A 24949-nucleotide genomic window follows, 5' to 3' on the forward strand; every position below is an offset into this window, starting at 1 on the left:
GTGACAAGTTATCCATGGAGTTCAAGGACTACAGTCCCTACATTTCCTAGATATTTGCTCCATGATGGACTGGTGACTATTCTGGCAGTTTCTTCAAGCTGCCTTGTTCGTATTTCAAAACTTACCACTATTCATTCTGCATAGCCCTGCAAGATTGGTCTTCTGCTAATGCTATGAGAAGAATTTGTAAGGGAGGCAATTACAGCCGTGCAATAAGCAATTTAGGTATCAAAAAGCATTTACAAAGGCCAACATGCTCAGTGGAATGCATGTTGGTCTTGAACTTGTGAATTCAAATTTATAATCCATGGATTCATTGAGTAGCCTTGGGCAAAGTTGTAATCTCTTCACTCCCTTTCTGTGAAATGGGAATAAGTGTGGCTGTTCTCATGGGGTTTTTTGTGAGGAGAACTGACAACTGAAGATAAATGGAGAACGTTCCAAGAGAAAACCAGCGTTCTAAGTAGCACAGCCTCAACTAACTTAAAGAGCTGGCTTTGGACAATGAAAAATCCTTCTACCTTCTGTTTTCCTGTAAGACTTGGCATTACAACCAAAAGCAGTTAGAGCTAAAGACCACAATTTTGGTTCCAAAGGTCAAACAATTTAATTTGCATTGACCAGAAATCAGCACCACCATAGAAGGCCTTTCAATCTTTTCTCTCATTTCCATACATCACACTATCCATGACTGAGTACAGAATCTGGTTCTTTTCCTTGCTGGATTCTTGGCTGGCTCAAAATGAGAAAGTGTTCTACTTCAGCAGTAATTTACTGAACTCTTTCTTCTAAGTAAGTTAAGCCAAACACTCTACAAGTATCTACTGCATTTGAACAAATTATTCAAAAAGTCCTGTTCTGACAGATTTATCTCAGAAAGATTTTGCAGCAGTACTTTATTTTTATGACTCGATACCCACATAGTTCAAACCAACTCCTGTTGAAATCAGACCCCCCTGTGGTTTATACGAATGCCACCAGTGTACACTGCCCACATAGTGTTGAATATTTTTCTTCAAACATTGCCCAGGAATCAGCAAAACATTTCAAAATGATTCATGTAGAACATGAATGCAAACAGATTGTTTTTGTGGGAGCTGCAAATCATTCACGGAAATCAAAGCCAGCCAGTTACTTCATCAGCCTGCTTCCATTCATATGCCAGACTGACTGGAATGGGATACTCCTGCTGAACTGCAAACCTACAATTATGCAAGTTCCTAAAATGCTCCTCTAACATCTGCAAGCCCATATAAGCATTTTTCACATGAGAGATTTACTTGGTTTCCCTTTGAATCTGCCTGTAACGCAAACATAAAACCTACACAGGTTGCAGCACACATTTAATTTCTATTTTCTTCCCTTTTCCATCCTGCATTACCAGCCTCGCATAACTGGAAGGTGTTCAGTTTGTATGCGGAAATGCTCCATGCCTGATTTAATGCACTGAAACCTTTCTTATGAAATTTACTTGAGACAAGTGAGAGCCAGGACCAAACTTGACATCCCAGTTGGTCTCATCTATAATACATAACGGCTGCTAAAACAGAGACAAAGGGGGGCACAGTGGAAATTTAAATAGCGGTGACATTGCATCATTAATTTAAGAAGGAACAAAAGGGCCTGTGGGAGTTCCAGAATGTCATGGCACAGGATAAAAAACAAAGTAAAATGACATAAATAAATATAAAGGAAATCTACAGAAATGTGGAGTTATTACTCTGTCTTGACTAGTTTCAAATGCAGGGTTTTTAAAACAGTTTTTATGTGTATTTAGGTATATATCTGGACAAAATAGTTCTTTTGATCATACAGCTACCACCATACATGCCGTTTTTTTCAATTGCCGTTGGGCAATTTTCCATCTCCTTGGTGTCATCTCTTACAGTGCCACTGTTAGGTCTCACATAAAGGCAGTGGGGATGAAGAGTCAATATGTAGCCAATGCATGCATGTATATGGGACTCTGAATATATGGAAGCTTTTCACCTTGTGCAGAACTATGTGAAGAGCATATATATGATAGTAAATTCTGAAAAACATTCAGGATTGGGCTGTGCATTTGGAGTTTTAGCCTAGCATAACCTCCTATGCATTTTTGGGGGGGGGTGGTAACTAATTCACTGTCTACAGTTTAGGGTCCCCAGCCAAAATCATGTCTTCCAGATCTATTAATCCTGCCTAAAAATATTAAAATATTGTGGGTTTTGTCTCTACTAAAATGTAAAACGACTAAAAACATTTCTAGCACGCTTGGTTCATGTGTGTGGGTTAACAATATGGATCTGAAGTTCACTGATACACTCTATCTCCACCTTGGTCTGGGGGTCATGTGGCAAGGCAAACATCACCCCCTTCTGAAATCAGACTTCTCCTTGCTACATGGAACTGTGCACCTGAGTGCTCTGGCCAAAGACAGACAAGAGATCGTCTCAGTTCTGCAGAGGTTTTTTAGCTAGAGATTCTGAACACCAAAAGTGGAGATTCATGAATAAAAAAAACACCTCAGAGTGCATCACTGAATGATAGCCCAATTTCAGGGTCATTTTGTTAAACTGCCTAATATATCATCTCTACACCACTTGCTGTTACAAATATTGCTGCCACTGGGGGCTGCGTAATTGCCACTTCCATTCTAGTACCACCCGTGCCCCCTTCTGTTTTCTTTCCCCCCGGGGTAATAATGAAATATAATAGACCTTGGCCTTAACTTTTCTCAGCCTCAGCAGCAACAGCAGCAGCAGTCTTCTCAACTGAATGGCCTGCCAAGCCTTCAGGTTCTCGAGGCAGTTCCGTACAACATTGATTTAAAAATCACAGATAGAGACAGAAACACAAATACCAGAACCTGCACGCAGCACACATATTAACCTATTTTCTTTTCCATAGTCTCTTTTGAGGGGGTTATAGGAGGATACTGAGGCTATACATACATAAACCTGTGCAACTGGACTCCCTCTCCTCTCCCCATATGGAACCACAACAACCCTACTTTCAATTCTGGGTTTGGGGTTTGGGGGAAAACCCGAAACAGATTTTGGAGGGTGCATGAGTAGAGGAAGTCCACTGAGCAGGCAGAAGTCCTTGAGCTAATGCAAAGATTTTGCTGGATATAAACCCATTCTTTTAACAGTGCAAACCTATCTGTTTTCTCAGATGAAGGCTCCATTGACTTAATGGAAATTACTCTCAACTTAGTATGCATAGGATGGTAGTCTATCTCTTCTTCTCCAAGTTACCTATATCAATGAACCCAATTATCTTATTTTACTTTAAAAAAAAAAGCTTATTTGGGAGAGAGAAATGTAACCATCTTTCATAACTGGAAATCGCTAAAGGGTCCTGTTTATGCCATTAATCTTGGATGTGAGACCAAATTAATTTGTACCAGAAATTAGGTGAATCTCCTTATGCCATTTATTCCATATTATAAAGTATTTTGCTATGTAAAAATGGTTCACTACTCTCAGGGAACTGCCATCAGTGCCAGAGGGAGAGAGCAAGCTCCAGAGGGATCCCAGAGAGCGTCCCGGGATTGGGAGAGGCAGCCCATCTTCTGGGGAAGGGAATCAGCTTAGCTCCAGTGGAGAAGGGGGGCAGATGGGGGAATCAGAGAGGCAGTCACATGACTCCTTGCCGGGGACCAGCAGGGAGAGGAAGGGTCCTCCGCTGCCTACGCCCTCCTTGCGCAGAAGGCTTTCGCGCAGGGAGAGTAGGAGGAGACTGGGCGTCAAAGAACTTCTTTGCTGGAAGAAGTTTAAGAAACGCCCACTGACAGATTCTGCCAGCGATTGAGACAGCCAGTGGCTGTTCGGACAGGAAAGGTTCACTCAGGCAACCCAGACAGGTGTTGCCACAGGCTTACGCACGAGCAACCCCTAGAACCATTACAACTACATTTCCCATTGCATTTTCATACCAGTCAGGATGAATTTATTTGGAATGATCTTGAACGGTGATGGGGAATTTGTAGTCCTCTAGATATTGTTGGACTACAGCTCCCATCACCCCTGACCACTGATCACAGTGGCTGACACTGATGGAAGCTGAAGTCCAACAACATTCAGAGGATCAAAAGTTTCTCACATCAGGGTCTTGAGGCTTTGAAATATTTTTTTATGACAGGAATTGCTACTATGGGGAGAAGGGTGTCCCACTGCAAGCACCATACTGAGCATGAATCAGTTAGTTGCAATCAAGTATTAACTGAAACTATTGGACTTTTAAGTTAGACATGAGGTCCTGTTAAGTCAATATTCATTTATTTCAGTGGGTCAGCTGAAACTTAGCTGAATACCACCTAAGTTTCTGTTGAATTGTGCTCACTGAATGTTTGAACATAGATTCACATTTTCATGGACTAAACCCATTGTTTTTTGCTGCATTTTTTCATTAACTTCACCTTTAATCAAATCATGTTTTCAGGCATTACCAAAACATTCCCTTTACAGAAAGAAAGAGGCTGAAAGATATAGTTGTACTGAGACTTTCCCAACAGCAAACCTTCCTAAAAGGCATCCCATTCCAATTTCCTCTGTCTGATAAAGAATGCCTGTCAGCCATATTTTCTGATAATTCTTATGCTGACAAACTGTTACCACGTGGAAATATGTGAATAGAAGTTATGAATAAATGATGGCAAGTGAACATCTCTACAGAAGCTCGACTGTCACTTTGCCACAGGGAAAATGTGATGTCTGGAAACCTTCTCAAGTGAAAGCATGCTGAACTAGCAGGTAATTCATTCTCTCTCTCTCTGGTAATTTTACTGAAAACCATTATGAGGTGGGGGTTTTTTAATTTACAGCAGTATTTAAAAACCCATAAAATCTAATAATACAAAGATGTAACATAGGTCCACTGCAAATTTTTCTCTATGCCTCTACAAGTGGGAGCCAACGAAGTGCAGCAGGTGGCTTTTGTGTGGTAACCTGAAGTCATGTAAAATTATGTCACACATTTTGTGTTAGCAGAAATTACTGTGAGGGGTGGGGATGGAGAGGCGAGATATGGGCTTCTTGCTTTTTGCAGCAGTCGCACTTCTCCTATAAGTCTTGGTGTACTGAGCTTCCACTCAGAAGGTGTGGGAAATGTTTGGTCTTCTAGATATGTCTGTGTCCAGTCCTGGGCACCACAGTTTAAGAAGGATATCGACAAGATGGAACATGTGCAGAGGACGACGAACGGGATGATAAAGGGCCTGGAAACCAAGCTTGAGGGAGTTGGATAGCTTGAGCCTGGAGAAGATGATATGTTCACCACCTTCAAATATCGGAAGATGAAGCAAGCTTTTTCTGGATTCAATAACAAGGAAGGAGATTCTAAGAAAACTTTAGGGGAAATGTTCTGATGGCAATAGTTGTTTGACAGTGGAACAGACTTTCTTGGAAGGTGGTGGACTCTCATTTATTGGATGTTTTTAAATAGAAGTTGGGTGACCATCTGTCAGGGATTCTTTACCAGTCATTGAAGGGAACTGAACAGTGGTCAATGGCCAGGAATGCAGTAGTAGTTCCGCAACATTGGGGGGGGGGCTGGGGTTCCCCATACCTGTTCTAAAGCAAGCACCCTTCTCTTTACTGAAGTCAGCCTGCCCCCAAAAACACGTCCCACTTACCTTTTGGATTAAGGACACCATATCCTTTGACCAAGCAGCAGGATACATAACTGTGGCTGTCTTGAAGATGTGGGCAATTTCGTTTGCAGCAGTACTAGAGCGAATGTGATATGGCCTCTGTGAAGAAGGAAAGGGGATGGGGAGCAAATAAATTTTGAAACAAATCCCTCATCCAGCAGCTGCAAAAACCACATTATTTCTTTCAGACCATTTCTAAGTAAATGACCTCTGCTCAGGTGGTCATTGTGCTGATTTTTCCAAAGCCCACATTCTTCCTGTTCCCACCCGCATCTCTCCTCCATCTCGCCCTGCTGTTGTTCTCAATTGAACCATTGAACTACAGTCACTGGGGAGCCTAATTCAATTGAAGTAAACAGATCAGTGCAGGAGAGGGCAGCAGCAGCAACAACAAAGCTACATTTGAAAAGCAAAATGTAAGGGAAGGGATCAAGGCTTTGCACTGTCATCCAACCAGCATTTCACTAGGACAGCCTGAGTGCAGAGGAAATCAATTTACTGCTGTTTTTAAAAAACAGAAAACAAAATTCTTTCCATATCCCCTGAAACATTTAAAGACTGCATTATCCTGTTTATGTCTGGAGTCGGAGCTTAACTGCCATTGAGGTAAACTTTTGTTTTTATCTCCTTTGAAACAGACATTGACCGTGTTTGCATATCATGCTAAGCCATAAAAGGATGGTTTGGTAAGTCACACTTGCATGAAGTGCAGGCTGACAGAGACATCCGGGGGACTCCCACTTTGCTCCTCCCACCACAAAGGGGATAACCCAGGAACATGCTGTGTTTTGTGCTAACAAACCATGATGGGCTAAGCCAACGACAAACCATGATTTGCCAAACATCTCATGAAAACAAAAGTCAATAGTCTTGTCGTATAAAGAACTATCCATTCAAACGAAGTGCTGAATTAGTTCAGCATTGTTGCTATATCGTGGCTGACCTTATAGCCTCTGGAAATAGTGAGTTAAACTGTGGAGGGCAGTTTCAAACACTCATAGAGATCATGGGCAGCTAACGTACAGCACAGCCACCGTAGGTAGCACAGGAAGTGGGGATATATGTGACTCCTGGACAGTTATGGTTAGTATTTTCTGTACAGAAAGGGGATGCCCTTCTCAAGGCGACTACCAAAATGTTAAAAAGAACCTATAACAATATCACAAATAATAAAATTACCTAAGACACATCTAAATCTCAGAAATGTAGCAGATTAAAAATGATATCAGAAGACAAAAATCATCTAAGTGCAAAAGCAGGTAGTAAAACTAGCACATTTCTGGGTACAGGTTGGAGTACAACCTGCATTCCTGCCTGCCTCTCCTGTGCAGTTCAGTTAAGACTCCCCGGCATGGGGAGATACATAAGGACTGTAGGGAACAACCCTCTCGTCCTCTGGATTTTTACTTCTGTCCCATTTGCCAGAACATTCAGCCATTACTAGTATAGATGATCTTCAAAGGTGATACATGATGGGCAAGAAACTGCCAGGGTTCCAGGAAAGATTTAGATACAAGAACATTTCTGAATTATTATAAGCAACTTCTGTTCATAAGATTCAACATTACAGTGTTTTTTTTTCTTTACAGGGAAGATGGAGGAATACTTCACCATGCCTGTAGTGTATGGTAACAAGGCATGAACATTTTAATTTCCTGCTATGTCAAAGGACTCCTTTGGGCAGAGGAGAAATCCAATAAAGCAAGCTTTAAAACGCATTACTGTTTTTCAGGTCACCAATACCTGAATGTTACTGCAACGCTGGATTCAGGGCTTTTCACTCTTGCTGACAACCTTAGCAAGTGGTTATTGAATAATGCCCATGTATAACAGGAGAGTGAGAAGCAAATATCCAACCCTAAAAAATGTAGACCGCTTTAGGGAACATTGACTTTGGGAGACATTCCCAGGCATGTGGAAGAATACATGCAACTGAAAAGGCAAAGTACATGTGTAGTAAGAACTAATTTTTCAATCCCTGTTTAGGTTTTTATTAGCAGCAACCATATGCATAGCTTACCAGTATATATTTAACTAAATCTAAATGGATGGTGGAAACGACTAAATACAAATACACAATTCTGTCCAGCCAGTAGCACATTCACAAATAAAATATATCTATCTTCAGTTGCGTGTATACATAATATTTTAACATGAGATTGCATTGCTTGTTTTCCCCAGAAACAAAGTGGAGACTGAAACGATATCTAAACTTGGCTACTTCATTTCCCCACCAACAAGCAGTTGTGACTTAAATGACGTAACATTTTGGATGCTTCAGAACAGCTGTTTTGGATGAAAAAGCTAAGGTACCCTTAATTAAGACTAATTAAATTAAAAGTAATTAAAATTTAAAACTATGAGACTTTTTTAAGAAGCAATTTTAAGTAGAGGTTTAAATTATTTCTGCCCTGCTTACTTTACCAAAAGATCCGACTGGTATAAATACAATTATTTAACAAGAGCAAAACAAAACAGAAGCCTTCTCCTGTATTGTTGTTGTTGTTGTTGTTGTTGTTGTTGTTGTTGTTGTTGAAATCCAACAGAAGGCTGCAATCCTGGGTGGTCACAGATGAAGAACATGTGCAGCAAAATGCCTTTTTTCTTTTACTGCAGCTATCACTCTGCTGAGCAGCTTGTAGGTTGTGCAAGGTGATCGGCTGCAGCAAAAATACTCTTAACATCTCCAGCTAAGCACGTGCTCCTCCCACACCTTCACTTGCCTATGTATCTCCAGGGCTGCGATCAATGGGACTGTTCACGCATAGTTTATCGCAAAATTGATGCTAATATTCTATATGCTAGCAATGCGACAGATTGCTCACAAACGTTTATTTAATTTTTTTTAAAAAAGCTTTTAGGTGTATCCATTGCAATAAAGTTCCCATTTTGCCTACTGGTTTGACCTAACTTCTAAAGACTCCCAGAAAACATTTTGGAAATATGTTGTCATCCAGTCCAGCAACAAGGCATGCTGGAACATGAAATGTGTTTGATTACTAATTCACACACAGCGGTCCATTTCTTCCTCAAACCGCAGGTTCATTCTGCAATTGTAAAATATCTTTCTACATTTTGTTCCTGCTGAACTCTTGGTATATTGTCTAGCAACTGCTATAGCAGAAATTCATATTTATCAGTAAGATAATTCCTTGTTTTAAACAGCAGTGATTCTCTCAGGAATTTTAATGAGTCTATCATAAAAATGGACACAGAGCTTGAGAGCTGGACAACCTGAAAATGATGGGTTAATGGATGTATAGAGCCAATAAAGTATATAAATGAACAGTACAGTACCCGGCCTCTAAGAAGTTCATAGGCTGTAATGCCTAATGACCACCAGTCAACAGCATAGGAATAGCCAATGGGTTTTATAGAACTGAACATCTCGGGTGCTGGGGAAAAAGAGAAAGTTGTTATTTGCTTTCGTTAGGAATCTTACAGCAAGATTATTGCCTTTGCTTCCATTGGTGTGAGCATATATTCCAAATGTCCAAATGGGGACAGACCCTTTGGGGGCCATGGCTGGCTGGCTACTGGGCCCACCTAGTCAAGAAGGGCTTCCTGATTTGCCTGGGCAACAGTGAGCTATGGGAAATGAACTAAAAGAAATGGGAGCTGAGAGAAAGGCTGCTATCTAATGTGTGTATCTAAGCCTTGTGGAATGCCTTGCGAAAACGGGACATCGACAACTATTTTTATTTCTGTATTAGGATTTAGTCTGCCTCCTTTTTAGTTTTAAGCTGTTAAAATAGCCTTATTTAACAGCTTAAAACTAAAGAGGAGGCAGACTAAATTTGTATTGTTTTATACACTACTGTATGGGCTATTTTTAAATGACGCTTTACTTATACTGACAGTATGATTAGCTACAATTGTTCTTATTTTAAAAAATAATTTAATTTTTTACAAAATGTTATCACTGTTCATTTGATATTTTTTGAACTGTTTTGGGGATAATCTCATGAAAATGTAGCCTACCAATAAACATGATGATGACAATAATCATCTCCCTGGCTCTGGTGTGTTCTGATTTAGCTCTGATTCCTATCCTGGTCCCTTAAGTCAGTTTCTCTGACTCAGTCATTAGCTCCCTGTTCCCATTCCCCTCTTACAGCTGCTTATGGCTCAGCCCTGACACAGGAGGAGTCAATATTTTGCCTTTCGGAGAGATGCAGCTTTAAACATCTGTCAACTAACATGGACACCAGAGTTCTTTAGGTTTGGCCTTCTAGAGCAAGGAACTAATGCATCTCACGTCTGGTGCACATGCATCTAAAAGGTTATGTCCATGCACTGCCAATATACTTCTTCCCTTCCATACCTCCATAATAATCTATTAATCAAAGAGCCATTTTTGCTGAACGCATTTTGAATTTTGACCATATTTATACCAATTGCAACCAAGTTCACTGCAAGAAAAGAATTCTATTCAACCATCATAATTTACTTTTCAGCCATTGTTATGATCAGTTTACTAACTACTTTAGACGCGTGTGGCCATCAAGCTCTGACAGAGAATGCTTTCCCTTTGGAAGTGTGTAGAATATTCATTCCTGTGCCAGTAAAGACTCACCTGTTTGCCCAAGCATTTTTAGTGTATTTAATGAGTTAATTGACTTGGGGTGAGTAGCCCACTCTGAACCTTCTTCCACCTGCTTTTACTGTTCAAACTGACTTTATGGTTTATGAATTTTTTTAATGATTTATTGTCATTTGTATTTGGATCATGACCCATTGTGAACAATCGCAGAATACAAATATCCCCAGCAAATATATAAACAAATATAGAAGGCAAAAAAGTATTTTCAAGCAATGTATTTTTGGGAGCGGGGAGATACTTAAGAAATGATATTTGGAATGAGAATCGGGGGGGGGGGTATAAGCACAAAGGTTTCCCCCTTCCTCTGTGAATGTTCTCATTGCCCTCTAAAAGAGAAGATGAAGGCGGCATGGCATCCTTCTACTTTTGTCACCTAACCAAAACTACCATCAAGAAAATGAGCTGGGAGAATTCTGCCATGTTATTGAGGTTCAGAAGGTCACTGCACAAATGCACGGAGCACTGGGGAACTGACTCACCATGCTTACGTTCTCTGGTTCTGTACAAGTTTTTACACTTATGAATCACAATTTCCAGGTCACACTTTGGCTGACTGTTTGACGCAGATGGGTTGCAAATGCACAAATACCTATTGATCTATCGATATACAGTATATATGCATGAAAGTCCCTCTCCTGTTCCCCCTTGATCACAGATAAAATGCTTGTAGCTGCTGAGCAGATGCATGCATTATAGCCATCAAAACATCATTTGATATTGTTAAATAGAAGTGGCCTAACTTTTGCTCAAGTGCTGGGAGGGGAGATGCTAACTCCGGGGTCTGACCCATAGAAATGTTGCCCTCCTGAAGTGGAAGACCGTGGCTCCTTAAGCTTGGACCTGGGAGACCAGGATTCAAATGCCCACTCAGCCATAAAGTTCTTTGGGCCACTCAGAGTCTCTTAGCCTAACCTACCCTGCAAGGTCGTTGTGAGGGAAAAAAGGCAAGAGGGGAAACCATGTGACCACCTTGAGCTCTTTGGAGGTAAAGTGGTATATAAGTGTAATAATAAGCAAACAAACATTCAAAATTAAAACAAACATGGAAAAAAATACAGCCATATGAAATAAGTGATCAAAAGGAGGGTACCAACACACAAACCCCACTACCACAGGCAGCCAAGTTAAACAGACAATTCCTGGAAGTGAGCACTTGTTAAATTCTCAAAGGGTATGTAATAAGTTCATTATATTTCTTGGTAACCAAAAAACAGGGGAGCAGTGTTGCCAGTTATTCGAGGATGATGCATCAATATTCTGTATATCCATTTATATTTCAAAGGCTTCTCCCGGTCTCATATGTCAAGCCAATGGGCTGGGCCACCTTTTATCATCTCTATAGGGCCTGCCCACCCAACTGCAGCATACATCTCACACACAAAACCCAAGAACCAATCATGCAGTTTTGCCCTACACTACTCAGATTTTAGGCACCCAGGCAGCAATGAGGTGGGGTTGGAAGAGGTGGAACCAGTATGCGGGTTCCATGTGTCAGACTGGATGGAGTTTCTTCTAAGCTGGCCCTTTGCTTCTTAAAAAGAAGAAGAAGCAAAACTGTTTTAATATCTGGACAGAATTAGAATGAAAATGCTCAGAGCACAACCCTAGAACAGAGGTATTACCAACAGAAGTAAACTGTGCCTTAATTTTTAGCTACTCACCCATATATGGTTTAGTGCCAGCAATAGTGGTGACCTGAGTGTCTTTTGTTATCACGGTGGCAATATTGAAGTCTGTGATATGCACATGTCCTAAGAGAGAGGTAAAGAAACCATTTTTTACATGAGCATCTCACATCTACATAACATTCCATTCTGGCATGGCTATTCATTTTACTATATATAATTACAAGGAAACAGGCAGCAAAGAGTATCAATCATTTGCACCATGTCCTTTGAATTTGCTCTCTTCCCTGCAACTTTTCCTATTAAACACCGAGACCCCAAGGCAGGAAAGTGCAATGTGATTGCACAAGCCAACACCTATCAACTCCCTTACTGAACAGCCAGGGAGGAAATATAAAAAGTACCCTGGCTGTTGAGCTGGCAAGGTGCTATAATAAAAGCAACACAGTAAATCCCTAGGCTCAGAGGTCCACGTCCGTGGCACTGCTGATCAGAAATCAAAGCCAAAATCTTGCCCCAGCTGAAGCAAATGAGTACTCTGTTTGCTCAACGGAAGAGCGAAAATGGGATTTATAAATAAACTGTGGCAGTAGAAGTAGTGATTCCTCCAGGGGAATGTTTCCTCAAGTGTACTTGATCACCTCAAGTGTACTTCAGTACCTCTAGTGGCTATACTGCAAACTGCTCAAAGATGGCCAGACATCACACTCTGCTATGGTCCTCTACTAGCCACAGTACTGCAATGAAGTTTTTTGGGTGAACAAATGTACCCACTTGGTACTGCTGATGCCTTTTTTTGCATTAGAATGGTCTTTCTCAACCTTGGGTCCTCGGATGTTGTTGGACTACAACTCCCATCACCCCCAGCTGGCAGGAACCAGTTCAAGGATGATGTGAGTTGTAGTCCAACAACATCTGGGGACCCAAGGTTGAGAAAGGCTGCATTTGAAGCTAAATCTCAGCAGGCAGGGAGAATGCTTTAAGGGCTATTGTCACCTGCAGTATGAGAAAACCATGAATTATGATGCCAGAGTACATCTGACATGCGCCCCCCCCCCCAGCAACTGATTTGGCAAGCAGCACATGCATAGCCTGAACCATCTTAGAGAATCAGACACCATGGTGCCCCCTTCCTTGTGGCTATAGAGTGAAAAAGAGAAAAGAAAAGGCAAGCCCCAAATGACTCCTCAGAGAACTCTTAAGAGAGGAGGCAGTGAAAGGCCAAGGCAATATTCCATCCTTGCATCACTTTTCATTTCCTCTCTATTGCTCTCCTTTCCCTGCGGGAAATTGCATTAATAAAATAATGAATTATAGATGCCATTATTTTTATTCAACCTTTGATATTCTTTGGGAAAGAAGTAGGGAGATGGCATTTTGGCTGTCTTGTTTGTCAGAGGTTAATTCTTGAAATACAACCCAAAGTTTCTTAAAAAGCAGAAGTAATTGGAATAGTAAACTGTAAAACTGAACTATTAAAAAAGTATGTTATGGGGAGCACCTCACACAGAAATAACTTAACTTTTAGTATTTTGAGAAGAAGCTTGGTGTAGTTACTACCACACATAAGATGTGAATGTAATTTTCTGAGCAGCACCATAAATAATTGTGCATCCAATTTGGTTTTAGACTCTAGAGTTGATTAAAAGAAACTTTTAAAAAACCTAAATAAAAATGTAGTTAACATTAAACTACCAAAACAGAATTAAAAAACGCAAGGTGTTGTGCATGTTAAAGAAATGTTTGAAAACATGATATTCATTTGCGAATGCTGACAATCCCTGACTGATTTTGTTAATGGTGAAAAACTTAAGAGATATTTCATCAGTGAAGCACAGTTACACCTGGACTAAAATATATGTATATATGTATATTTAGATAGTAACAAAATTTATCTGGGATTACCAGCATGCAGATGTAAATGTCAACAATCATAAATTGTGGACATTCAGTATAATGGTATGAGACTTTAAAAAACGTTTACCAAGCAAAAGTAAGATTTCCCCCCACCACCAAGTGAAAGGAAAAGCTATGAACTCCCCCTGCCCAGTCCTTTTTTTTCTGGGGGTACTCAAGAGTATGCAGTGCCAGAACCTTCCCCCCAAATGTTCAAAGTGTGGCACTTACTGTAACAACTTCATGGTGAGTACTGACACCTTTTTTTCTAACCCCCCCCCAAAAAAACCTGCCTCCGCCCAGCTGATCCTGCCCATTGAAGTCAGCCTTAACATAACCTCTTTCTCACACAGGGTGCTTTCACACAAGCTGCTTAATGAACATTCAGCCTGATTTGCTTGCAGGGACATTAGATGATTTTAAAAAAAATTGGAGCATCCATTCCTATTTATTTGTGGGGACTTTAGACGATGTTGCATCAAAGGAAGTGTCATTTCACACTTTCCATTGTGTTTTCCCATCACCTTCCTTGTTGCAAAAAAATCCAGTATTTTGGAGAAGTGGGCTTGTTTCCCAAGAGCTCCAAATCAGCCTTAATTATGCAACCTGAATTTGCCAGGGGGTGACTGAATCCCACCCAAAAACAGAGACAGTCTGGAAGCACCCACAGTTTGGCATAAATGTAGCAAAGGTGCAACAGATTGAGCTTGAGTTTGAACGGCCATTCCCAAGGAGAGAGCAAGTCACTGGAAAACAAGCACAATCGTAGCGGTCTAAATATAGATAGAGATGCTGCTAAAACAATGGCTGAGGGGAAAACCAAGAACAAAATTGAACTGTAGGTAAGAGGCTCTTTGCACGCCTGAGTGGAACCACACAGCTCTCCTGCCATGGTTGGAGAAACACACAGAGAAATTGCAAAGAGGAAATAGAAGGCCATGGATTTCAAGGGCACATAGAGAAAAGACAATTCCAAATAGAATTCTGATGCTGTCCCAAATGCATCAAAAATTGAAAAGCCTCTGAAGCAGTTCTTTTCAAGTGTCTTCCTTGAGCCCAAGCCTATGACTGTAATATCTGTCCATTCTCCAAAAATTAAAGCATTTAGACACATATTAACATCAATGGAAGTGTGAGTTCCTCCTCTTGAATTGTTTCTTAATGTAAAGTTATCAGAACATTGCCCGTTCCTCGCCTTCTCAGAGTGCCTCAGTCCACCACAAAGTGGACTATTCTGGGAAAGAGCAGAGAATAGCTCACACAATATCCACACCTTGTGGAGGCGAAGCAGGGAATTTACTTTGTATTTAAATGGCGTGAGAGCAGCATGACAAGGAAGATGCTCTTGAGGAACCTCTTCAGAAGCACCTAAACCATGGATGTTGCTGGGCTCCAACTGCCATCATCCCCGGCCATTGGCCATGATGTCTATGGTGTATATGAGTTTGAATTCAACAACCTTTGAAGGACTCTGGGTTCCCCACCCTTGGAATAAATGGTTTCCATGTGAAAAATGCATCCATGACCCAGTGATCCCATGCATACTGGAACAAAACTGCATTGAACCTGCATAGGGTGGGAGTGTTCAAAAAGGAAACTTGCCTTCAAACAGGCTGCATAAAACTTTTGCACATTCCTGGGGGGGGGGGAGCAAGCAAGGAGGAAATGCTCTGCAGCTCAGCATCCCAAATGCACCTATAGTACTCTCCAAACACATTTCCCGTTATCTCTGATTGCACAGCTATGTTGCACTGCGGTGCGTCTGAAACACTGAGCCACAGCAGGGTCTCCTTCAAAAGCATCCAAAATTAAAACCTTATTCTACGGAGGGGAAACATGATGGTTGTTTGTGATAAATTTATCAGCCTGGTTCAGACATAGCGCTAAGCCAGAGAAACTTGGTTATGTATGGGCAGCATATCAATGCTGTCAATAAATATATAAATTTATGACTCCACGCCACAGTGAGCTTCTTGTTCACGGAGTCCCTGTTCCCCTTCCCTAGAAAGACAGGAAGGTGACACAACGGGCCAGATTATTTGTCCAGTTAGCATTGCCTACTCTTACTGGCTGCAGCTCTCTAAAACCTACAAGTACAGGCCTTTCCCATCACATGCTGCATGATCCATTTAGTTGGGGATATGAGGAATGGAATCCCAGACCTTTAGAATGCAAAGCATATATTCGACCACTGAGCTTTGGCCCCTGCTTGAATCCATCGCACACAAGGAAAAACTGGAATAAAAAGTTTCCACTTTTGGTTTTGAATAAATCATAGTTTCTCACTCAGAGAAACTGTGATTGGTTCCTACTACGAATAACAAACCAGATCCTGAAACCATCAATTGATCCTGGCAACTTTGAACTAACCTTTGTGAGATAGTTTCCCCATGTTCAGACATAATGGTAAACTGTGGTTCATTCAAAACTAAAAGTGGATGTTTTCAAACTCCTCTCCTGGCACATGAAAGAAGAATGGTATAGCATGCAAGAGGAACCTCTGAACGAGGCCACCATTCTAGTTAAAAGCTGGGCCACAAGGTGCAGACGAAGAACACCTATAGTTAATCTGGCCTGCTGTAGAGTTATCTGTCATTCATGCCTTAATTCAACAGAAGCACAGAGCTAAGGTAAGATATTTTTTTTTTGCCTCAGCCTGTTTTCCATCTCATAGTAACATGGTGGCTTCCTAAGGCCTGCACTGCTCACCTAGGAGATAGTATTTTGCTACAGGTTTGCATGCGTGAGGATACTATTATAGTAAGAAACAATTGGCTCTTACCCTGTTCATCCAGCAAGATGTTATCAGGCTTTATGTCCCTAAAATAAAAGATGGAGAGAGAGAGAAAGAGAGAGAGAAGGTTCCAGTAGTAGTTAGTATTATATCGGGGGGGGGGGATTTACTGCAGCATGCTCACGTTCCTCGTAAAAACTGAAGGACACCCAAATCACTCTTAGCAATCTATAGAATGATCCTCAAGTCCTTCTGTTACATGCCACCCACTGATTGTAATCATACCTGCAGTTAAAACTCTGTAAAATGAACAAAAAGCTGTCTGGAGCCCATATGTTCCATTTAGTAATACAGGGACAACTTCTGATCTTTCACTCTGGGCACAATCAACTTAATTTGTCTGCAAATAACTTTTTAATTGGCCATCAACTTCCTCAACAGCTGTAATGCATTGCAGAAAGTGCTTCTGGCCATGTCCTCTATTGAGCAACATTATTTCCCCCTTCTCGTTCCTTTCCCCTTATTTCTTTGTGTGAAGCTTGATGAAGAGTTCTGTGACACTTGAAAGTGATTGCACTACTTTTTAAAATAGTCCTTATAAAGATATTGTACTACTGACCATGTTTGGATTCTCCCCACCACCACCACCACCAATAGAACTGCTTGCAGTTGTCTCCCCCACTTTGTGGTTGAAATGCCAAAGAGGCCAGTAAACATATGAGGCCATTGATTTATTAGTCCTGTTAGCAGAAGCATGCACAAGGATTTCTGCTAGTGCAACAAGGCTTCTCCCATGTCTCTCAAATATAGCACTGGGGGAGTTGGAAGAACCCACAGAACAGTGTGCAGGGGGAGGAGAGAGGAGAATGTTCTGTTGAACTGAAATGCTAGCGCTGAAAGAATATTTACCTTCGCACAACAATGAATTGCTCCCATGGCTATTAAGATTTGAAAAGTGTTAAAATAGAATATATTGGTGCAACATTATTGAACATTATTGGTTGAATCCAAGGTGCCCATGCAGTTCCCCTAATGGAACAGGACTTCTCCTTCCTCTCCTTACACACTCTCAAAATCTGCTTTACGGAGTCTTCCAATCTGAAGACTATCCCTAAAAAATGGCAACAGGAACTGGGTTTTACCATCCCAAATGAAATGCATAATAATCGCAACATACTCCTTCTCCCCCAACGTTACTGTCCAAACATAAGGTTTGCCATTTCCCTTGAACATCCTGATTGTCTTCTGGGATAACTAATGTAATCCCAAGTATAAACTCCAAGACACTCTATATATTATAGATTACTGTAAACACTAGAGCACCTTTTCCTTTTCAATTTTGTATTTTTTAAATATCCTTTTCCTTTCAGTGTTTTAGAAGTATGACCCAGATAGGCAGGCAGAGCTCCATCAGGATATGGAACCCAATTTTACTGATTTTTCGCTTGGAACAAACACAGCAGGAAACACAACTTCTATTGGCTTTGACTTTTCAGCTGCTTTCCTTAATGCATCAGGCTCTTTTCCCCAAAAGCAAAGTACCCTTGGCAAGACATTTAGGACATGCTTAGTCCTTTGAAAGCACTTTTAGAACAATGAACAAAAGCTTCTATCATGTAATGTGCAATTGCAGGAAGACTGTAATGGCAAAAAAAGTTCAGTGTTCTTTTTGAACTTATTGATTGACATACTTCCGTCTAGGCCACCTCCATGACAACATAATCTACGTTCTGGATGTGACTTCTACATCTTCTTTTATATGCGAATGTTGGTACTCACCGTGATAAGTTCCTTATCTGTAGGGAGAAATATGATCCTATGTGGGTTGTCACTACCCATCTCACCACTGGCAAGAAGTAATTATTTTTTTTAAGAGTTTATCTAGCTTGTAAGGGATGCAGGTGGCGCTATGGTCTAAACCACAGAGCCTAGGGCTTGCCAATCAGAAGGTCGGCAGTTCAAATCCCTGCGACAGGGGGAGCTCCCGTTGCTTGGTCCCAGCTCCTGCCCACCTAGCAGTTCAAAAGCACGTCAAGTGCAAGTAGATAAAGTACTGGGAAGGTAAACGGCATTTTTGTGCGCTGCTCTGGTTTTGCTAGAAGCAGCTTAGTCATGCTGGCCACATGACTCGGAAGCTGTCTGCAGACAAATGCCGGCTCCCTCGACCTATAGAGTGAGATGAGCGCGCAACCCCAGAGTCGTCCGCAACTGGGTACCTTTACCTTTATCTAGCTTGTAATACTCATGAAGGTGGAAGGCGAAGGTCAAATGGCCACCCAGAGGAGCTCAGGTACCAAGTGCTGCCAAGGCAGTGGTGCTGCTAATGAGATGGATTGCGATTCCCAATTATGCCCCCCATAGGACCCCCCCACACACATACCACCTGGTGAAGCAGATCCTGATCCCACCTGCCAATGATGCTGGGGACATAGACATACAGACATCATTTTATTTGTATGCCACCTTCCCACAGTTCAAACCACACTCACGGTAACTTACAACATGAAAAAACCCCACATAACTACAACAAAAGTAGTCATAAACAGGAAGCAAAACATTAAAAAAATATAACCACACTGAACAATTTCCACATAAATCATAACAGGATCTAAAACAAAGATACAAAAAACCAACAGCAGCTCTCCAGCCCAAGAGTCTGTTCAACAACCTCTGCTTTTGCAGCTGGAGTCAGTCCAGGCTCTGCCCTCCCCGGCCAGGTGGGGAAAGGCCTTCCAGGACTCCCAGCCAAGATGGGTGCTTACTGCCAGTCAACCCTGCAATTTAATAGCTTTTGGGTTCTTTTTGTATTTCCCTTTTAATAATTTCTGTAGGCTTCCCTGCCAGTGTAACAATAGATTCCCAGTACACCTGGTGTCTTGTGGGAAGCTTGTGAAATTCTGCATAAAAGCATTGAGTTTACAGCTAAAATGGTTGTAACTCCTGGAGAGTTGCCCGATCTTTCCATTTCCAAGAGCAGCACTTATGCGTCTGGCTGTGGCTCTTGGGAAGGAAGAGCCGACCCTGGAGAATGAACCCTCCTCTAAGGGTGGGTAGCTTTGCTAGATCAGGAGCGACTGAATGCTGCCGCTCCCATGGCCAGAACAGAGCTATACAAGGGGAGGCTTTGTGCCTCTTGGCTCTGGATGGGAGGGAACACATCCTGGCCTCTGATGTGCAGGAGATCCTGATGGCCCTGCACACATCCAGTGTGCCATTCCTTCCCCCTGTCGGACTTTGGGTAGGGGGAAAGGAGGACCTCTCTTGAGCCCTGTGAAAGATGGAATTACCCTTTGGGATGAAGCTGGGGTCTAATCACAGTGTGACAGGAGCCTTCTGAAGGATACATGACTCCTCGCAGATGAAAAGAGTTGATGAAAGAAGCATTTGACCAAGGAGAGAGAACCCCAGGGGTTCCAGCCCTGGCCCAGGCTGCCACCCGTCTGTGGATGCATTCAAGATTACATTGCTGCCACCCCCACTGCACCCCAAATCAGTGTATTTTAAGAGCAGTTGTCATAGCTATTTTCTATTGAAGGAAAAATCGCCCAAATTCCTAAATGGTACCTCAGCAGCAAAGTTATCCTAATTACTCAGTTGCATAAGCTGCTATGTTCATACGTTCATGTGAACAAGCCCATGTTGTATGAAGTTAATTCCCCACCCTTTTGTTGTAGCTGTTGCATTAGCAACATCATCCAGGCCACATAAAAAGTATTTGTCAGTCTTGCCATGAGCTAGTGATAAAAACAGTGACAGCCACTCACGCAGCATCTACGTACGAGGAACAGCTGGCTGTCTCTGTCCTACTTACAGACAGCAACAAGCAACAGCCAGTTTGTCATTCTAGTCCACAGCAACCAAAACAAAAGTCTGCACCAGCTGAAAGAAATATGATGCAAGTCTCCAGTACCTCTTTCTAATATCACTTAATTTAGAAAAGGCTGCCATTTCCACAGAAGAAACCTAACAGCAATTTAAAAGCAAAGAAAGGATGTGAAAAAGCTTAAAAAACAACAACCAGCCTGCACCATGTTCACTGCTATTAGGGATGGGCAAATCTGTCCATTTTAGTTTCACATTTTACCAGTCTTCTACTTAGTTCTCCACATGAGTTTACAGAAAATTTTTAAGTCTTTATGAAAATTCATCAGTATTTTAGTGCAAACGTTTTTCAAATATTATTTTTGTGTGTGCAATTCTGCCTTATGCACACATTTCTGTACTGCATATTTCCCCTAATACTTATGTTTTCCCCAATACAACGTGTTTTTATATATAGCTAGTCTCACATAACTAAGCACTTCTCCGACTGCAAGAGTTTCCAAAACGGAGCTGGGGGGGGGGGGGATTCCAGAGCCTGACATCTCTGATGCATTTGTGATTTCTTTCTTTTTTTCTGAAGAACAGCCCAGGAACTTTTCATGAATGTTTAATTGTGAGAAACAGCTGGGGGCAAAATAATTTCCCAGATGCAAGAAAGTATTGCTTGGCCACTTTGTGAAGTGCTCAGATTTTATATCTAAGCAAAGCTCTGCTGCATAGCTGAGATTGTCCCTGACCTCAAGCTGAGGTTTGGCGGTGCAGCACGAGGTCACAGACATGATGCCAGAGGAACAGATTGCTGTTCACCACAATCTTTGAGATTTGTATATTTCGGCTTACACCATGTCTCAGCATAATTTCACCAACTGAACATTTCCTGTTCCCTGCCTCACAGCACAGACTGCTGGCATAGGTGGGGATAATGAGGCCAAGACATGAGATAAGTCTAACTACAGTGGTACCTTGGTTTCCAACTGTTTTGGATTACAACCGTTTTGGATTACAGCCACGTCAAACCCGGAAGTGCTTGTCCCTTTTTTTGGATTACAACCCCCCTTTTTTTTATTACAACCCAATTTTTTTCTGGAGGCCCCATTGGCGAAAGTATGCCTTGGGTTACAACCTGTTTTGGTTTACAACCGGACCTCCGGAAGAGATTATGGTTGTAAACCAAAGTACCACTGTACAGTGGAACCTTGGGTTATGTACCGTCCTCCTTACGAACACTTCAGATTATGAGCTCCGCTAACCCGGAAGTAGGTGTTCCGGGTAGCGAACTTTGCCCTGGGATGCAAGAGGAAGTCGCGCACTGGCGGCGCAGCAGGAGGCCCCATTAGCAAAAGTGCGCCTCAGGTTAAGAATGGTTTCAGATTAAGAATGGACCTCCAGAACAAATTAAGTTCATAAATGGAGGTAACACCGTAGTTCCAGACCCTTGATCATCTTGGTTCTAGCCTTAGTAAGACTGCTGTGGGCACCTATTTGTCAGGGCACATAGTGTGTAGCACCTCATTTTCTGAAAAGGATGGATCTGAATGGATGGGTGCTTATTCACAGCTGCAATCCCTGTGCTAGCTGCTCCTCTGAGCAATGTGCTATCTGCTGAAAAACATTTCACTGCTTGTAAAATCCATTCCCACATGGACAGTACCTGCTCCGGCATCACAGTGAAACATACTTATTCCTGTTCATTAGAAAAGGAGTGAGCAGAGATTTTATCCCTCACATCAGTCTAATGAAGGAGATTAGACCTAGTGTCACCACAGCAGTGAGGTAAAAGTGTCACTTCCATAGTTACAAGATTCTGGACAGAGAAAAGAAAGTATTTCTTTACTCAGCATACAGTTAAACTATGGAACTCACTCACACAGGAGACAGAGATAGCGACCAGCCTAGATGGCTTTCAGATAGGATTACAGAAATTCAAGGAGGTGAGCGCTATCAAGCCACAACTGCTATGCTCTGCCACCACAGCTGCAGGCAACAATGCTTCTGAATATCAGTTGCTGGAAACCACAGAAGGGGAGAGTAGTCCTGTACTTGAATCCTGCTGGTGGGTTTCCTACAGGCATCTGGTAGGTCATTGTGAAATCAGGTTGCTGGCCTAGACAGGTTATTGGCCTGATCCAGCAGGCTCTGCTTATGATCTTATGCTCCACAGAAATAATAAATCATACAGTCTGAGTGGGAGTTTTGTTTCTAATTGAAAAGTTAATGAAATTTAGCACAATCATAATTGCTATCATAGGAGTACGAAGCCTTTACATACAAACAAATTTCCCCAGAAATCAATTTAGGATTGAAACAGAACCATCTCTGGGGTATAGCACAATCTCCTCAGTGGTACACAGCAAAAAAAAAAATTGTTTTAAGAAAAACAAAATAAACGTTGCAGAGTTCCCGAAAGGTAAAAATCAAAGCACAGTTAAGAGAATCGCATTTGTAACCTTGGGGAAACTTTCAAAAATTTCACAGTAGAGTTAAGTGCAATTTTTAACGTGTTAACAGTAAAATAACAACCCAGCAAATACAGTTTAAATTCTTTTCTGTTTCAGAATGCATAGATAAACTAAGAAACTTAATCTATTCAGTTCAGTTTATTGTGTTTTACGGAATATCAACAGTTTATGTAAAAAAAAAGTTAAATCTTTCATTCTAATTCATTACTATTATTATTATTATTATTATTATTATTTTATTGAGATTTTCAGTTATACATTTTACACAATAAAATACCCACCAATAAAATAGTACATTTGTTTACTTCCCTTCTCCTGCTTCCATTATTACCGCGTACTCTGTTCCAACCATCCAATTCTTAACAACGTTTAAAGGATGAACTTCCCCAATGGGTTGTTTAGCAACCTCTTTTCTAGCAGCAGCTAGAAATAGCATGATTTTTAAAAAATATAATTTAGCTCTTGCACTGAAATATATTTCAGTTGTTATATGCTTTTTGTTTATCTAGGTTTTTTTAAGGCAAAGAAATGCACTCCAAACAAAAAAATCATAGCCAAGGAAACATGGGATTTCTGATGAATTTCAGTATCTAGTCATTGAAATTTAGCTTCTCTATGATGGGGGGGGGGGGAGACACTAATATCCCAAAACTAGGGAGGGGGGAACTGGAGGCAAAGTGGCAACTGATATGCCTGCTCTATGCACTTGATTGACTTTACAAGAAATTACCTGATCTTAATGGGCTAATTACATTGCTTCCCAAGCACCTGCCATGGGAATTAGTCAAGCGCCTTGTAATCTAATACGCAGTACAGAGAGCACGGAAAACACCATGCAAACATCTTCACTGACAAAAGGGGAGGTTTGATGCTTTCTGTACTCATGTGATGGCAAGTGTTGTGGCCATGCAAGTCAGACTCTATTAGACAGGTCTAAGTTGTTTAGTGATCTTCTTGCCACTTCACCTGATGGCTGATATATTAAAAACACGGGTCTGACTCACTGCTGCTGTCTCCACAGAGCTTTGTTCCTACAAAGTAAACAGTTGTCTGCACATCTCTTGAGGGTTCTAAGTACAGATGTTGCATTCTACAGGTAAGGTGCTGCTTTATCAATTTAATGTCACCCCGTATGGGAATAGCGTTAATTATAAGACTAGCAAAACCTTCCAGGTGGCCAAAACTGTTTCATCATGTTACATTTATCTTATGTATATAACCTGTTTTCCACACTGTCTCAAGGTTTCGGGAAGGCTTGTAGTCTCCCACGTCCTGTTAACTCTTGCATTTCAGCATTTCAGCCAGACATCTAAAGGCTACAATTTCCACTCCAAAAAGACAGCTGATTGAAACAAATGGGATTACACTGTGCACTAGGAATTCATGTTTCTGGCCAAAGTAACTGCTTCAGTCGCTAAATGTTCCCAAAACGTTGACACACTGTTTACAGAATTGTTTGGGAGTGGGGGAGAAGAGTTTATAATATCCTAATAGCCACATCCTGAGGAGTAATTGAAACAAGTTCCTATTTTTTTAATCATAAACCAGGATTCAAAGGGAACAAATAAATTATTACCCAACCCATTCGTCATCAGCAACTGTCTCAAATGAAATAAATTACTTTGGGGGGGGAAGAATCTGGGAAAATTCACACCACTCATCTCTTAATAAATTTAAGACTGTTGATAAACAGCAACTTAGAAAGGAAGGAAAAAATCAGAATGTTCAATATACTCACCCAGGGGTCACACAATATACTGTAGGGATATAGCACTGTGGAATTAATACAGGAAACTTTTAACTTACACCCAAATTGCATCTTGGGAATAAGGCCTATTGGGAGATGCGCTGGCAATTGTACAAAGCATTTCAGCTGTTAATATGAAAATGGAGAACAACCATAGGAGGCCAGCTACTGATGTTTTTCTACCTCTTTGAAATTATATCCTGCTGCTCACTTTTCCAAGCTATGCAGGGGAGATGATTCTATCCGTCTTTACAGATTCAAACAGCCATCATCCAGAGGCAGAGAAAACTGCCTTAAGATATCACGCTATAGGATGCAAGTTACAATGGAGCAGGTGTCTTTTGAATAAACATATGTACTGAGCACAAATGCTAACTGCGCTAGTCCATGTCAAAAAGGCATGAAGTATAGGGGGGAAAGTAGCCCCA

The 24949-nt window shown here is 41.3% G+C and overlaps 1 protein-coding gene across 3 annotated transcripts in view; it reads right to left on the bottom strand.

Annotated features, from left to right (window-relative positions):
* STK32A (serine/threonine kinase 32A) overlaps window positions 1–24949 on the bottom strand; it is a 74526-nt gene that overhangs the window by 8650 nt on the left and 40927 nt on the right. For all 3 annotated transcript variants that reach the window (XM_083487830.1, XM_083487831.1, XM_083487832.1), the window contains exons 6-9: window positions 16542–16579; window positions 11900–11989; window positions 8933–9030; window positions 5618–5734 (exon numbers count right to left, since the gene is read on the bottom strand). In XM_083487830.1, the coding sequence (XP_083343956.1) occupies window positions 5618–5734; window positions 8933–9030; window positions 11900–11989; window positions 16542–16579 (343 nt within the window). The remainder of the gene's footprint in view (window positions 1–5617; window positions 5735–8932; window positions 9031–11899; window positions 11990–16541; window positions 16580–24949) is intronic.

Source organism: Podarcis liolepis (assembly GCF_965112155.1).
Source record: "Podarcis liolepis genome assembly, chromosome: 2".
Taxonomy (NCBI): Eukaryota; Metazoa; Chordata; class Lepidosauria; order Squamata; family Lacertidae; genus Podarcis; species Podarcis liolepis.